The sequence below is a fragment of the Vigna unguiculata genome, chromosome 1 (assembly GCF_004118075.2).
Source record: "Vigna unguiculata cultivar IT97K-499-35 chromosome 1, ASM411807v1, whole genome shotgun sequence".
Lineage (NCBI taxonomy): Eukaryota > Viridiplantae > Streptophyta > Magnoliopsida > Fabales > Fabaceae > Vigna > Vigna unguiculata.
In genome coordinates this window covers 35,641,284-35,658,317 of record NC_040279.1, presented here as the reverse complement: position 1 = coordinate 35,658,317, position 17,034 = coordinate 35,641,284, and the positions used below count along the sequence as shown (strand labels likewise).

The window sequence follows — 17,034 nt, the reverse complement described above, 5'->3', positions numbered from 1 at the left end:
GAAAACAATTTTACATGTTTTGTTTGTTGTTAGGATAGTTTATTTTTAAAATTTTAAAAATAATATAACAATTTATTTCAATTTCAACAGATTTAATAATCAAGTCTATGATACACAGTGAAAAAAAAATGTAAAATATGACTACAACTAATTGATTAAGATTGAAAAAGACTCAATTTCGTTGCTTAACTTTCTAGACACGAATCCTAAAAATTTTATTATTCATTTTGAAAATATAAGAAACATGTTAATATATAAACTCTTGACATGTGAATGAAAGGGACACTTTTTAATCTTTTAAAATACAACATATAAAATAACATAAAAAATAAAATTCCAATTTTCAACACCTCCACTTCACAAAATCTCATCCTTTCAATGAAAGAAACACAGTCACATAACACCACACTGGTATTACTAATTAGAATTTTACTGTGAAGAATGTGATAGTATTATTATACTCATAAGATGGTTATGGTTTAGAGCTACACTAATCTACCTTTCCCGAGTATGAAAGGCCATGATCAGAAGATGTTGCAAAACCTTATCTTTATTAAATTTTCTGAGACAGTGACAACGATGTTAAAGACATGTGGAGACAATATTAGAGTTTCTGAGATGATTTAACCTCTGATGTTATGTGGTGGAGTTGCATGTGGACCAGGGAGTGGTGGAGTGGGTGCACACCACCATTTCATAATCTGTTTAGGTAGATTTTAGCAACACTAACCCTACACAGAGAGCTTCTTCACAAACATGCACAGTTAAAATGACCCCAACCAAAAAGCATGCACAACATTAAAAATAGTAGGTTCCAAGAAGAGAAAACGGTGACAATTCAGTGAAAAAAAAGTTGGAAATAGATAGGGCAGTGAACACACTAGCGAATGGTTAGCGTACACCTCTGATGTCTTGTTCTCACACGTCGTGATCATGGCTTCATTCATCATCTTGTTGGATTTTGGACTTTAGATTGGTTTGGTGTGTGAGAGTAATGCTTGTTATTCCCTATGAAATGGACACACAAATTAAGAGACTAATGGTACATTACATACTCACACGCCACCCTACACTAGCTCAATTTCAAAACATAACATTCATTTTTGCTGCTGCCATTAATCTTGCAATAAGTTCACCCCAACTGAAATGCTGCACACAGAATTGGACTAAAGCTGACATGTTAATAACTGTAATTAAGTTTCTTTAATACATTAGGTCAGAACTTGATTCAATGACAGTTTTCGTTTTCCAATGAAAATTTAAAGTTGGTTCTTAACAGTGTATAAGCATTAAAAGTGAACTGTTAGATCAGATCTAGTAATTATGTAACAGATAACTTGTGTTGATCTTGTCAAAAAAGATTAGTCTGTAATTGTGTGAATTGAAAGAAAACGTTATTTAAAGCATGTCATTTAAAAGACAAGACTGATTTCTATGATCATAAAGTTACAAAATTTGGTAATGTTATTATCTATACAAAATCAGATTAACATGTGGAGTTAATGCAGAAACTGGTTATTAATTGTGGATAAGTGTATGCATATGAATGTGTGGTTAATGTAAAAAGTGTGTTACTGTGCATACATAAACTGTTTGCTAAAAGTGCTATGTGAGATATTTGTATGTAATTAATATGGTATTAAGAATGGTAAAAGATTGGTATATTAAGTGAGACCCAGAGGGTGTTGAGGAAAAGTGGGGTCAAAGGTGTGATCTTTGGGAGTGAATCTGGGAAGAAATAATATGAGTACCAGATTGGCAAGGTGTGAGGTGGAAAGCATCCCCAATGCCACCACCAAAAAGATGAACAAACATTAATAATTAATAAATAATAATAATAAGAAGAAGAATAATAATAGCAACAACAATTCTTACATTATGCACATTTCTTTCTCTCTCTTCTTCTGCAGTTCACCCTAACCATTTCCAACAACCGCATCTTCTTCTTTTTCTTTTCTTTCTTATATGACATGATTCGTCTCCGAAGGCACAGTAATGATGGTAACGTCTCACCTTCCGAGACCCTTTTCTTGAAGGAAACTCTACTCCACCAAAATCTTGGCTTTTTTCGGTGAGGAAATTGGAATTAGGAGAAGGAGAAGAATAATACTAATAATAACATAATAATAATAATAATTAATATATTATTATTATTATTATTATTGTTATTGTTGTTGTTATTAAAAGTGGTGGGAAGGGAAAGAATCAAATATGACGGAAGTGCTTCAGTTGCCTTCATCGTCAAGCTGTGGTGGTCTCACACCCAATGATGGGTCGCACCCAAGTTCCCTTATTAACGCTCCCACTGTGGAAGAAAGGGTGCTGCCACAGTCCCCTTTGGATTTGGAAGCTGAAGAAGAAGAAGAGGAAGAAGAAGAGAGAAAAAGGGAAAGAGAAAGGGATCAGCTTTCTATTTTGACCCTTTTGATAGCTACGTTTCGGAAGTCTCTGATTGGGTGCAGCACTACAGCTTCTTCTACTTCTTCTTCCATGGAGATTGGGTGGCCTTCCAATGTGAGGCACGTGGCTCATGTCACCTTCGATCGCTTCCATGGGTTTCTCGGTTTGCCTGTTGAGTTTGAGCCAGAAGTTCCCAGGAGGTCCCCCAGTGCTAGGTATGTTCTCAAGGAAACTTGGGGTTTCTTCTAAATTTAATCTTTCTTAGAAATTTGCTGTCATTGGATTGGTACTTTATTCTAAGAGGCTGGGTTCTGAAAAGAGTTTTTGTTAGAAATCTTAGTTAATGGGCTTCTTTTTTGTTTCATGGCTAGAGTGGTATTAATTGAACTTGTGTGATATAGAATTTTAAAATTGGTATCCTGTTCTTAACAGATGAGGTGGAATTTACAAGTTTATGTTTCCATATCAAGTTTTTTAGGTTATTCTGTGCTGATGTGGTTCAATCATTGCATAGACATGGATATAGCATTCCTTTGATTCAGTGTCTGCTCGCATGATTTAGATTTACACTGGTCTTACTTTCTAAAAGGGTTGAATGGTAGATACAATTGAAGGCTCTCTAGGACATAATTATACTCTTTTTTTTCAGTCAGAGGTTTCTGTCATGTTATCCATATATAATTTGTAGTTAATTTCGTACTGATAAAGTGTAAGTTGTCCTTTTTCTGAAGTGGATTTGGTTCATTGTAAAAAGTAAACGGTATAAGAAAAATGAGAGGCAGGGAAAGGTCATTCTATTTACTTGTTTGTTCATAAACAATTGATTATTTCTTGCTACTGACCCGGCAAGTAATGATAAACCCTGGTTCAACTACTTTTTAGCGATCTTCTCCTATACCTGGCTCATTATGTGTTCGGTGCATGTATCCTTAATTCTATTATCCCCTAAACGTTGATATATTTTTTATTTGCTATCTGTAGTGCAAATGTTTTTGGAGTTTCAACAGAATCTATGCAGCTCTCTTTTGACGCCAGAGGAAATAGTGTACCTACAATACTGCTGTTAATGCAGAGACATTTGTATGCACAAGGAGGCCTGCAGGTATTTATCCCAGCTCTTAGTTCTTCCTTACCTTGTTGAGAATGTAAAGGTGTTTTGAAGAAGTGTGTTTCTTTAATAGTATAATTGGTTTTTACCATGTTTTGCTTGTGATTTAATAGATACCTTTTGTATAATTGTTTTATTTTTTTAAAATTTTAATTAGACTTGAATCTTGAGATTTAAATGTATACATACAGGCTGAAGGAATCTTCAGAATCAATGCTGAAAACGGTCAAGAGGAGTTTGTGAGGGAACAATTGAACAGAGGAGTTGTACCAGATGGCATTGATGTGCACTGCTTGGCAGGTCTCATAAAGGTAACTATTTTTTCCCCTTCAAGATCACACAGTTATGTTTTTCTAATTATTTTGAGACTTATTCAGAATTAGGGTCTAGGATTGTTGGATTTTGGTCTGGTCTTCTATTTGAAAGTTGTGTAGTTGAATTTAATAATATGCTAATGTTAAATTTTTTCCTTTTTTCAACCAATGGGTAGAGTGGTGGATGCATTGAAGAGATTATTTCATTAATTTTGATGTGCTTGTGTTCCTTCACAGGCTTGGTTCAGAGAACTACCTACTGGGGTATTGGACCCTCTCTCCCCCGAGCAGGTAATGCAATCCCAATCAGAAGAAGAATGTGCTCAGCTTGTGAGGCTTCTTCCTCCAACAGAAGCTGCCTTGCTAGATTGGGCAATAAACTTAATGGCAGATGTTGCTCAAATGGAAAGCTTGAACAAGATGAATGCACGTAATGTTGCAATGGTTTTCGCACCAAACATGACCCAAGTAAGACTAGATCATTTTCTGTTTCAAATGTAGTTTACAGTTCTATTCTTAGCCCCGATTTTTGTTATTGAATTCTTACAATGCAAGTCAACCCCATCTTATTGAGTACAATTTCAATGATTGTATGTCTTCAACTGAAGGAATACAAAATTTGGTGAAAAAAGATTTGCACAAATAGTTTTTTCACCCTTAAAAGGGATTCATCATATTTTTGAAGATCTGGGTGATGTATAAAGGCTAGTAGTTTTAGGATTTTAATTTTGAAATCAAGGCTATGTGTTTGATAATGTTAGTTATTACGGGAATATATGGTATGCTGGATTATCTTATTCTAATCTAGAATAAGGTTAACTTATCATGTTGAGTCTATAGATTGGCCACCACTGTAATCATTTTGCCTTTTCTTAGTAATTTTGAGATTTTATCTTCCTCAGAGACTCTGATACCCTAGTCCAAGTGAGTACACTTCCCCAGAGGACTAGATTTGTAGCCTAGGTTCATTGTTCTAAATCACGTGCTTGTTGTCGAACTATAGAAGATCTTTTAGATGGTTGAATATTCTTCAGAATGGCATGAAATGTTCAAACCAGAGAGGTCTGTGTAAAACTGGAACCTTTCCTTTTAATTCTTATGAATATTCAGAACCAAATTTCAGTTTAGTACCACGTAAATTTGGCAGTGGTTTCTTGCATTCCTAAAATTTTTTAGTTTGCCATGTAAAATCACTGTTTGGCCAAAGGTTATGGTTGATTTGCGTTGCAACAGTAGCAATGTGTTTTTTCTCCATTAATCTTGATTCTACCATGCTGTGCAAAATTGTAATATTTTTCTGTGGTTATGTTTAGTCTACATCGCAATAACAGTATTTCTGTGGCATGTCAACTACAGATGGCAGATCCTTTGACTGCTTTGATGTATGCAGTACAAGTCATGAATTTTCTCAAGACACTGGTCGTAAAGACACTTAAGGAAAGAGAGGAGTCTATTGTAAAATCAAATCCTGTTCCAGATCTTAATTCTTTTGACGATGATGGACACCATAGCAATTCAGAAATGCTACACAAGGTTCCAAAAGATTGCAGTGACGATGAAGAAGATACATTATTTGTCACTGCAGAGCCATCTCAACAAAGCCCTAGTCATCTTGCTGAAGATGGCTGTGAAACTGAATCCAAAAGTTTGCCGACATCTACCCAAAATTTGATTTCTGCTGGAAATAGGTTGTTGGTTGACAATTGTCCTTGCAATCTTTTGTCTCAAATTTGCTCTTTTGCAATTGGGCTTCAAGACTGTGGCCTCACCACTGGGCAGACAAAAGGGGATCCTGCAAAATTTTGCAGGAGCAAAAGCCTTCAGTTGAGTACTTATGATATGGACAAATGTTCCAAAAAGGTGATGGAACTTCCAGTAGCAGGAGCTGCAGAGAAGAACCTCGGAACTGCCATCATTGGGCGAATAAATTCAAGAACGGAGTTGGCTGAAGCTTGGCGTTGAAAGGTTCTGTCTGATCCTTCTATCTTGCTGCCTGAGGGACAGGATGACAGAAGAAAAGTGGTACTCCCATAATGTTTCTGCATAATTGTTGAAGCACATCAATGTTGTGAAGGCACCAACATGGGGAAGGAAAGGGAAAGGAGAAGGTTTAAAGGGGAGATCTCTGTTTGTGTTTCCACGTTGGGAAATTCTCACTACTACTACTACAACTACTACTACAACTACTACTAGTTTGGTGTTGTGTTTTTTCTGTTGTTGTTTCTTGCTGAGTTTTTTAACCATGTTTCTTTATTCTCTGTCATTAACCATGCAGACTTTCCTAACGATTTTCTTTCCGTTGCTGAAGTATAGAATTTAACGAATTCAAAGTTGTGTCTGTATGCTTTGTTCAACACATTTTTTTGTATGAATGACCCTATGTATGTCAGTTTGGAATATTTAAGGGATGGTTTCAACATATGAAACATGATGGACTGATAGAAATAAGTTACCATTTCAATGTGTGATGAATGATTTTAAAATTATTTCAGGTTTTAAATTATAAAGATTACAAATATTTTTATTAATTTAATTAAAATGCGTTAATCAGGTCAGTCTCTTTAAAGTGATGACATAGAAATTAAGAAAAGCAAAAAAAAAAATTTATTCAAAATATTTTTAATTAAAATAATAAAAATCAGTCATATATTAAGTATAATATTGTATTTATATTACCAGACACGTTTTCTTAATATCTCACAACATTTCTTAAGAGGTAAACAAATGTAGATAAATGACGAAAATTTAATTAAAAAATATTAATATTTTAAATATTTAATATATAAAAAAGTATTCAAAATTATAAAAAAATTCCTTTTAAGTTGATTAAGTTAAATAAAATAAGTTATACAGCGTAATAGGAAGATAAAAAGGTAAAAATAAATACCAAATCGGTATACTATGATCAATAATAAGATATATGAATAAAACCGAGTTCTAATTACTTTCCGGATTTCTTAAACAAATTAATTAATTTTTTAAATAACAAAGTGATTGCAAAATTCATTAAAATTGACGAGTCATATTTTTTAATTACTAATCATGAATAGATACTAAAAAAAAACGTAAAATTGATGAAACATTGAGGCATGCCACGTTGTTACAATGTTGAGTTGTGGGTGTGGATAACAGATAGAAAGGAAGCTTGAGAGGTTGTGCAGAGAAGAAGACATGGAAGCAGTAGCAGGTTCCCGCCATTTCTCCACTCTTTCCCTTTCTTTCTCTCACAACAGAACCCTGCGTTCTTCTTCTGCCAAACCAGTGAAGCTCTCTCCTTCTTCCACCAACGCTTCCTTATCTTCCAGAAACTGGTTCGCGGTATGTTGCTTACTGTTTAACACAAACACGTTCTGTGATAATTAATAAACTAATTAGGGTTGTGTCGCAGAAAGAGGTATGGGGTTGGGTGAACTCCAACTCCAAGGGTGTGGCCGTGAGAAGGGACCTGCGCGGAGTAGTGGTGAGGGCTGAAATGTTTGGCCAATTGACAAGTGGCCTTGAGACTGCATGGAACAAACTCAAAGGAGAAGGTTTTCCAAATTTTACTAGAATTAAGGACTTATTACATTGTTTAGATTGTTGTTGAAATGATTTGTATGTTTGTTTATCTGTGTAGAGGTTTTGTCTAAAGAGAACATTGTGGAGCCTATGCGAGATATTAGGAGAGCTCTTCTAGAAGCCGATGTAAGTTTTCTTTTTAACATGATTTTGAGTTGTCACAGATTCTAGGAAACTGTTTTTGAAAGTGGTAAACAAACAGGGCCTTAAGTAGATGCGTGTTGTTTTGGCAGGTTAGTCTTCCTGTTGTCAGAAGGTTTGTGCAGTCTGTCAGTGATCAGGCTGTGGGTGTTGGTGTCATTCGAGGGGTGAAACCGGATCAGCAATTGGTTAAGGTAAATCTGAACTTTGCATTTGAATTCAACTGATTTTATCTCCTTTTTCTTTTATGTTGGGTGAGGGTTGTCAAACTGCATTTGGAGTTTGTGGTATGGAATGCACCGTATGACTTTTGCATTATAGCACTATTGTACTATTGCCTGTTTATGCATATTTTGGTTTGTCTTGGTAATATGTGCATATTTCACATGCAGTAAAAGTGAGATCTGTATAGGATATTGTTCTATTTTTGTTCTGAGTACTGAATATCTATACAATAATGAAATGGGTGTTGTGCTGATCATTGGGTTTTGCAGATTGTACATGATGAACTTGTACAATTGATGGGTGGAGAGGTTTCTGAACTGGTTTTTGCCAAATCTGGTCCCACTGTCATTTTATTGGCTGGACTGCAAGGAGTTGGGAAGACAACCGTCTGTGCAAAGTTGGCAAATTATCTCAAGAAACAGGTGTTTTTTTCTCACTTATTCTACCTCCTTGTAGTTTGTAGTTCCTGCACCTTACTGAAAATTTGAAGCTAATCGTTTCAATTTTATCTCAGGGAAAAAGTTGCATGCTGGTTGCTGGCGATGTATATAGACCTGCTGCTATTGACCAGCTTTCTATTTTGGGAAAACAGGTACTGGAATTTTATTGCATTGAAGTTGGTCCCTCAGATTCTGTTGCTACTACCACAAAACTGATGAAGAAAGTATTGAAGTGGAAGTGATGTGTTTTATGGGGTGTTATGTTTGTGTTGTTAGGCAGTGCTTTGGTATCCAGCTATATTTTCTCTTAGGCATTTTCAGTGTATTTATTGATCTATATTAGGCTCTTAAAATATGGATTTTTTTAACCAATTGAATCAGACATTAGAGACCTAATTAATATTATTTCACTTATCTCATTTCTTCTGTCATTTTATCATATTTATATTTAGTTGTAGCTTGTATCAGGTAGATGTGCCTGTCTATACAGCAGGTACTGATGTTAAACCTTCAGAAATTGCCAAACAAGGCTTAGAAGAGGCAAAAAAGAAGAAAATTGATGTTGTTATTGTTGATACCGCCGGTAGACTGCAGGTGATTCTCTACGGGATTGGAAATGTTATAACAAATAATTATTTCATTTTTCTGTTTATTCTTGAATCATTTTTTATTTGATTGATTACGGTTGTATTTCTTATTGGACAGATTGACAAGACAATGATGGATGAGTTGAAAGAAGTTAAAAGGGCATTGAATCCAACAGAAGTGTTGCTAGTTGTGGATGCAATGACAGGGCAAGAAGCTGCAGGTATTCAGAAGTGTATTTGTACTCCTTTACATGAATGGATTTTTTTTTTCTACAAATAGTCCAATGATAAAAAAATTAATGATCATATTACTGATCTGTTTCTTTTGGCTTTGGTGTAATCTTGTGCCTTGTGAAAGTTATTAATTATTATACTCCAACATTATAACCATTTCAAAATTCTGACACTACTATTTTCTTTGTACAGCGTTAGTGACTACTTTCAATCTTGAGATTGGAATAACAGGTGCCATCTTGACAAAGCTTGATGGTGATTCAAGAGGTGGAGCAGCTTTGAGTGTCAAAGAGGTTTGCCTGCCTTTATCTTAGCTTTCCTAAAATGTTTTTATTTTCTATTTTGTTTTCAAACTTTGCTGCAAGCTTGCAATTTGTTTTTGTCTTAAGCAACGTTGACCATTCTATCCCATAAATTTTAATACTACAAACTTCTTCAAAGTTGGTTCCCTTAATTTACAGATGTGAATAATAGATGCATGAGGAAAGGAAATCATACCATCTTAGCTGTTCTTTGTGGGACGTGTTGTGTCAATTACACTGACAGAAGGCTAGAGATCAGAAATAACGCCCTCAATGGTGTTAAAATCCCATATTGGCTAGAAATATATCTAAAAGTATTTCTTGTAAAACTTGGCTATCATTTGGGTTAAGTATCAAAGTGTATCCGATCCTAGATTTGGGTCTCTAATACTCTAAATGTTTGGTCCTCGGATGAAGTTTGGGTTAAGATCCCACATTAGCTTGGAATATGGCTGAAGTACTCCTTGAGCTAGCTATGGGTTAAGTATATCCATCCTAATTTCGGGTTACTTGTTAAAGAGTCAAACTGCATGCTCCAAATGTCCAGTTCTTGGATGATGGTTGTGTTAAATCCTAATCAATTAATATGGCCAAAAGACTTTTTGTAAGACTTGGGGAGTTCTCCCTTTAAAGATAGCTTTTGGGTTTCAGACGGTGAAAGGCCTGGGTAAATGACTTAATTAAGCATTTATTGGGAAATTTTTTTGTCAAATGAGAGTTTATTTGTAAGCTTGGGGTTTATTTTGATAAGCTTTTCAGTGTAGGTTATTGAAATAGAGTAAAAAAGGTTTATAGAAATTTCCTAAGGCACTTCCATAAGCCCAAATAAACACTTCTAGACACCCAACTAGTCTATTTCGCTTTGATGGCTCAACCTCCCAACTTTTATGTTGTCTCTGAAATAACATAGAACAGTTTTTTTTTTATCCTGGTAAGTATTAACATAATAGGTCCCTGGAATGTATTTCAATTCAAGAACATAATAGCCTGGAAATGAAATTTTGACAAACTCTTCTAAGGGGAAACAAATGTTATGCTGCATCCTTGCTCTCATGCTGTGAATGTATGTATCTAGGGAAATGTTGCACCCTGTACTGATTACTCATGATTTATTGGAGGATCTGCCTTTGCAATATTGTCCATAAATATCTTATAGCCACATTGAATTTGGAATGAGTGGCAGATATCTAAACCTGACTTATATGACTCCTGAATTTCTGAGCCAAAGTATACTAGTTATGCGTCATTTAATTTGTGAATGTAAAGAAGCTGGCATGCCCTTAATTATGGGAGGTTTTTGCTATATTTAATTGATTTTTTGAAGTGACAGCGTTCAAATTTTGGATGAAGAAAACAGAGTGCAAAGGAATAAGCACATTTAGAACTGTGAACTGATTAATACAACATACCGTTCTAAATCTCTTTCCTTCTCTCATTTTGTTTACTTGGATAGTTCAATGATGGCAGGTATCTGGAAAGCCAATTAAACTAGTAGGACGAGGGGAACGAATGGAGGATCTTGAACCTTTTTACCCTGATCGGATGGCAGGACGCATACTTGGAATGGGAGATGTTCTTTCTTTCGTAGAGAAGGCACAAGAAGTTGTAAGTCTCACTATATTTCTATTTCTTTTATTTCTACAATACAAAAATAAAGTATTCAATATGAATTGTTAACCACATCTGTTGTAGATGCGTAAAGAAGATGCTGAAGAACTGCAAAAGAAGATCATGAGTGCAAAGTTTGATTTCAATGATTTTCTAAAGCAAACTCGTACTGTTGCCAAAATGGGTTCCGTGTCTCGTGTCATTGGAATGATTCCTGGTATGGGGAAGGTATGAGATCCTGCACTTGAATTGTACTAAATATTATATTTATGACAGTTTTGCGTCTGTTATGCCCCATGACAATTGCAAATGATGGACGGGAATTATCTGACCATTATATCCCAATTTTGGTTTATGAGCCTTGAATTGAGCATTGCCATAGTTTGCATATTATTCTTGATATTCTCCCAATTCTTGATATTTGCATATAAATCTACATGGATGCAGGTTACTCCTTCTCAGATAAGAGACGCAGAGAAGAATTTGCAGAATATGGAAGCAATGATAGAAGCAATGACCCCTGGTCCTTTTTCTCTACTGACCATTTTTTAAATAAAATTGCCCATACCATCTTTATCTGTGTAAATTTTTTCTTGACATGGGAGCATCTTTGGAAATTAGCAATGATAGAGGAAACATGCAGTGTATGTTGATGACTTGCATTACCTGGCTGATTTAGTCCTTTGATAATTTACTTTCGCTTTTGCTACCAGTTCAATTATATCTATCAGCAATGATTGTTTTTCTGTGTTTTTGACGGAGTTTCTTATACTTCACCGATTCTCCCCTAGGTTTTTAGTCAATTGATGTTTTCCACGATGATTATGGCTTGAATGTCACAGTTTTTTTTTACGTGTATAGGTTTCAATGGTGATACTATTTGCCATATTCTTCTTCTTCTTTGTTATAATATATGCATTGAGAGTGCGTAATACGTATTATGTACTACGGGTAAGCACATTTTCAACGTGCAAATGATCATTTCATAGAACTCATATCAAACTTGTCAGAAACACCCTAGGGCCCAGATTCCCTTGGTTATGAAATCATAAAAGTGCTAATTTTATGCTTTTTTGTTATCGTAAGGAGAATTGACTGTTATTTTACCCCATGATTTCTCAAACCTAGATTAAAACCAACCTTTATTGATTACTTCCAGAGGAGAGGGAAAAGCCGGAACTGTTGGCAGAATCCCCTGTCAGGAGAAAAAGAGTTGCTGTTGATTCAGGGAAAACAGAGCAGCAGGTATGTATAATGAATTTTCTTTCAAATTTAACCAAGTGCATTAGAACCTGCGGTCTATTTACCAGGGCTCTACTTCCTAACATAGAGGAATGAATATACCAGGTAAGCCAACTTGTAGCTCAGCTTTTCCAAATGCGTGTTCGTATGAAGAACCTGATGGGTGTAATGGAAAGTGGATCACTTCCAACACTTAGTAATCTTGAGGAAGCGCTTAAAGCGGAGGAAAAGGTGATTTCATTTTCTATATATATGCAATTAACACTTTTCAAGTTTCTTTATTTAATTTTTGAAATAACTGAGCTAGTTTGTGTAAAATAATACTAGGTAGTCAAAACCTCATCTTTAGGTGTGACATCGTTTGACATGTTTGGCGTGTTATGCTTAAAATGTATTTCTGCCATGCATGGAAGCCATGCTATGAGATGATTCTGAAATAATCCTAATCACTTGATGTCATTTTCATTTTTCTTAAACCCTAATCACAAGACAGTTAGAACCTTCTACTTATTTAAGTCGTGAAACAAATGCAGAACATAATAGCTTGTGTTTGTGTGTGCAATTGTGCATGCTACTTAACATAACATTTGATGATTTGTGGTTTCTTCATTCTTCCGGTATCAGGCTCCACCTGGCACTGCAAGGAGGAGGAAGAGATCGGAATCAAGGAGTGTATTTATGGACTCAACAACCGGAAGGCCAAGTCCTCGTGGTTTTGGGAGCAAAAGTTGAACATCTCTGAAGGGTTCAAAACTGAACAATGGAGAGTCTGGATCAACGGTCTTTAGTGATCAACATGTACGATATGGCTTTCTTAAGCTAAAATATTCTTTATGATTAGAGCACTTCATATAGCTCCAACTTGTTTGATTCAGCTTTCTTCGGCTAAAATAATTACTTACCATCATTAGATAATTTCATATTGCATTGAGTGTTGTGCAGGAGTTTGATGTAATTTAGGCAGAGATGAGTTGTATCATATATGTGCGGGATATACAAATCTAAGAAGCATGCGTGTCATTCTTGCACAATCTCAACTTCTATCTTGGTGTGTTTGTGGAATGTTACATTCAAGACACCCTCCAATATTTTTTCCATTTGATTTTCTAACTTGCAGACGTTACTTTATCCCCTCTTTGGTTGGAGTTCTGACATCGGAAAATGCATGGATGACAAAAGACAGAATGCATGTAGTCGTGCAAGGATGGTTCAAGAATCCAAAATGTGTGTGTATGTATATCAACACAACCTATTCAAGAGATATTAATGCCAAGTTTGTGAAATTTGCGTTTGAGTAAATAATCAAGTTTAACTACAAACTTGATTTTGTCTAATCAAATCAAATGTTGAATGGATATGTAATTAATAAGGTAAATTTGAATCATTCACAAATAATCAATATTTTTAGAAACAATACTATTCATACAAATGTCAAATAGCAAAAGAGTTTTTCATAAGGTGAAAGTTCAAACTTCAATGCTATACATTTTGAGAGATTAGTCTTTTTTATTAAACCTATAAATAACTGAAGTTATTGAGAACTTTAAATAAAGTAATGTTAAAATGGATTGTAACATGATAAAGTGAATTATATCCAATGTTTGGATAGCGAGGTATATTCTAGTTTCCCTAAGAAAACGTGGAAAGAAAATGATTAGAATAGCAATATTTAGCAGACAGAAAACATTTAAAGAAATCATTTTGTATTTTTCTTGTTCGAATCATCGAAAGTTTTGCGGAGTCTGAGCAGTTATCTCGGGGAGTTCGAGAACAGGGAGGACCCCTAGAACTCTTACAATGTACATGATGATTCACGTTTGAGTGTAAGTCACGTATGGACATATTTTTAATGAGTAATTGATTCCACCATGTTAGTCGGATAATACGGATAAATTTTATTTTAAAAATAAATTAAAATTGTTATTTTTTATTGTAGTATCCGAGTGTCTTCCTCAACAATATTTGTTGACCTTATCCAATTTCATACTGAATGGCACACTTTGGTATAAAAATAAAAATAACAAAGGGTTAAAAAGAGTATATAATATATCTTTTAAGGATTAAAAAATAAAAATCTTATTCAGTATATGTATTATTACGACGAAATGTGAATAGAAAAAAAAAAGTTTACACTGGCAGTAGAACCCGAGCGCCCATGCTCTCTCTTGTGGTGAGCTTCAGGTTTGGGGATTAGATTCTCGGAAATTGGCTTCTGCATTCACTCTGGTGAGAATTCATTCTGATTTTGCATTCGTAAGAAACCATTTTCATGCTTCTTTTACATTCACTTCCATATTCTTCACCAGCTCCTTTTCGCTCTCTAATTTTTCTTTTTGCAAATAGTAGTTTCGTTTTGATAAACACTGTCGTCTTCACGATTAATTGAACAATTGTTACATTCTAGAATAAGTTGAGCGAGTTTTGGTATAGAGTTCAATTTATGGCCAAATTAAAAAAAGAAAATCCAAAGCTATGTTTAGATAGTTGAAAAGGGGTGGAATAGAAGAGAATCGAACTAGTTGACATTGCTTGCTCTTCAAAATTTGAAGAAATAAAATAAAACGGAATAGAATTGATCTCGTCTCGTTTCGTCGTATACTTTCATTTTACTTCCTTGATGTGAATAAGGGATGGAACTGACGAACTGCTCACTGATTTTGTTTTTCCGAATAATGAAATAAATAATGTTTTATGGTACCTTAAAATATCCACACCGTAGTACAAAGTTTTTTTTAGGTTGTTACAGTGTAAATAAATTTACATTTTACATTTTGTTGTAATCTCTAGCGATTTGGTTATCTTTGACTGAGTATTTTCCTTGATTCTGCTTGCATTGAAGCTGATTATTTGGCATGAAACCCTTTCTAATATGATGCGTTTTTTTTTCTTTGGCCATGTTTGTTGCAATTATGAAACCTTTTGCCGTTTAGAGACTCAATGTTAGTTTTTTGTGAATAAAATTATCATTGCTCATACACCAAATTACTTTGCTGCTGCCTGTGTTAGGAAGTCCCAGATATCTTACGTTTATTAGGACTGGTCACTTACAGTAGTATTAGTGATCTAGTGTTGTTACATAACTTTAAATTACTGGTCCACTGTAGAATGCACACCGTTGTCAGCATTGATGAACAACAGTTGTAGTTGGTGAAAGGAATATTTGAAATTTGAACCGGAGTAAATTGAGACAGGATTTATATAAATGAACATTAGATGTTTCATCAAACAGATCAAAGAAGGCAACCTTTTCTTGCCATCAAGTCTTGTCTTGTTCATTTGTGGGTGGCTTGATGCTTTCTTTTCTGTAGTTGAATCAAATTATCTTCTTATGTCTTGAGCAGAAAATGGATATGTCAAATCCTGCGGCCTTTGTCAATGCAGAACTACTGCACTTTTATGTTGGAAGGAGGGTAAGGACCCTGATGCAGGTTGTGCGATCTGATGGTGGAGTTGTCATTGGAAAATCAACAGATGAGAAACAGCTAGTAGTAAAAGGACTTCCCCCTGCTCCTCTTACAACTTTTGTAGAAGTTTTTGGTATTGTTAACAGTGATAAGTCCATTGCTGCTGAGATATGGACCAATTTTGGTGATTCCATTGGTATTGTTTTCCTTCCCATTCCTCAAATTGATTTTGAGATATGGCTGAAACATGTGGAATAGTTTTTATTACCTGCCACTTTCATTAATTTTATGGCATTCCGAAGTTTATGAAGCTGTGGGTTCTGATGTATTTTTTACCCTATTGGCAGATATGATCAGCTACAATAAGCTTTGTCAGCTTGCAAATGGAGAACTTAAATACCTGTTCCTGTGAGCTATAACAAGCTTATCTGATTATATGAAGGTCTCTCTATCATGTGGAACACTAGGAGACATAACCATTGTATTGGTCAGAATGTTTTTCATTTTTTCTTTCTGATATCTAAAGTTGACAATGAGGATTCGTCTCATGCCAAAACTACCCACTCTTCAGAACTAGCTCAATGCCAGTGGCTTCACTTGTAGCAATTTAAACATTTATTAATTCTCTTGGTAAATAGTTTTACTGAGTATAATTAAAATCTTATAATCTTTATCGGCTGAGTCATGTGAAATGGAGATTGTATTTGGTATTTAAAAAGGTAGTCAGTCTCTTCAATTTTTTGATTAGTTCATATTTGGTTTACTTTTTCTGTTGTCTGTGAATCTGTGGGAGCTTTCTTAAGCCTTTCCAGCATAGTGCTGCAGTGATAGCATTTTACATCGGATCCTGTGCACTGAAGAGTGTGAAACATATGTCTCAGACAATTCAACGTGCACCTGCATTGTCCGATATGTCTTTGCCAGATGTTAAGACATTGTCCAAGGACTAACCTTAGTTGGAAGACTGATGAAATGGGAAAGATAAACTGTTAGGAAATTTCAAAAAATAATATCCCTCTACTGTGAACAAGTTCACTAGTAACAAACTACAAAACTAGAAAATAAGAGTCAAGTACGGGCACGACAAAATCTTTCTTCTTGATAAAAAGAATAAATTTTATTACTATTTATTATAATTTTTTTAAGACTTAATTATGTTTCAAGTCCTCTTTAAAATTGAAAGTTTCAATTAAGTGCTTAATAAATTGTTGTGATTTATTGACTCTTTAGGAATTAATGTTGTTTTTAACTTTGTGATGTGATAATTATTTTGGAGGACATCCTCCTTAAATGTCGGTCACATAATATTTTGTTATAAAAAATAGTGATGAAGAGATTTTTCCCAAATAGTTAGTATAAATTATTTTAAAATTTAATTAAAATTATAAAATTAGAAATAAGAAAATAAAACAAAATACAAATATATATATATATATATATGTAATTATCAAATTAAAATACTAAAAAATAT

General features: G+C 34.6%; 3 protein-coding genes across 3 annotated transcripts; all 3 read left to right on the top strand.

Moving 5' to 3' along the window:
* Nucleotides 1-1,875: 1,875 nt before the first annotated feature.
* Nucleotides 1,876-6,248, top strand: LOC114192217 (rho GTPase-activating protein 5). The gene is made up of 5 exons (XM_028081863.1): nt 1,876-2,615; nt 3,382-3,502; nt 3,700-3,819; nt 4,060-4,290; nt 5,179-6,248. The coding sequence occupies exons 1-5, from the start codon at nt 2,212-2,214 to the stop codon at nt 5,782-5,784; spliced, it is 1,482 nt and encodes a 493-aa protein (XP_027937664.1). The 5' UTR covers nt 1,876-2,211; the 3' UTR covers nt 5,785-6,248.
* Nucleotides 6,249-6,904: 656 nt separating this feature from the next.
* On the top strand, nt 6,905-13,233 carry LOC114174003 (signal recognition particle 54 kDa protein, chloroplastic). The gene is made up of 15 exons (XM_028059113.1): nt 6,905-7,140; nt 7,211-7,352; nt 7,439-7,506; nt 7,614-7,715; nt 8,016-8,168; nt 8,261-8,338; nt 8,655-8,780; nt 8,892-8,994; nt 9,200-9,300; nt 10,777-10,914; nt 11,002-11,145; nt 11,365-11,440; nt 12,077-12,162; nt 12,265-12,390; nt 12,784-13,233. Exons 1-15 carry the CDS (start codon nt 6,994-6,996, stop codon nt 12,889-12,891), a joined length of 1,698 nt encoding a protein of 565 aa, XP_027914914.1. The 5' UTR covers nt 6,905-6,993; the 3' UTR covers nt 12,892-13,233.
* A 902-nt stretch (nt 13,234-14,135) lies between these two features.
* LOC114180226 (replication protein A 14 kDa subunit B) lies at nt 14,136-16,244 on the top strand. Its single transcript, XM_028066517.1, has 3 exons — nt 14,136-14,385; nt 15,501-15,759; nt 15,911-16,244. Exons 2-3 carry the CDS (start codon nt 15,504-15,506, stop codon nt 15,973-15,975), a joined length of 321 nt encoding a protein of 106 aa, XP_027922318.1. The 5' UTR covers nt 14,136-14,385; nt 15,501-15,503; the 3' UTR covers nt 15,976-16,244.
* Nucleotides 16,245-17,034: the final 790 nt, after the last annotated feature.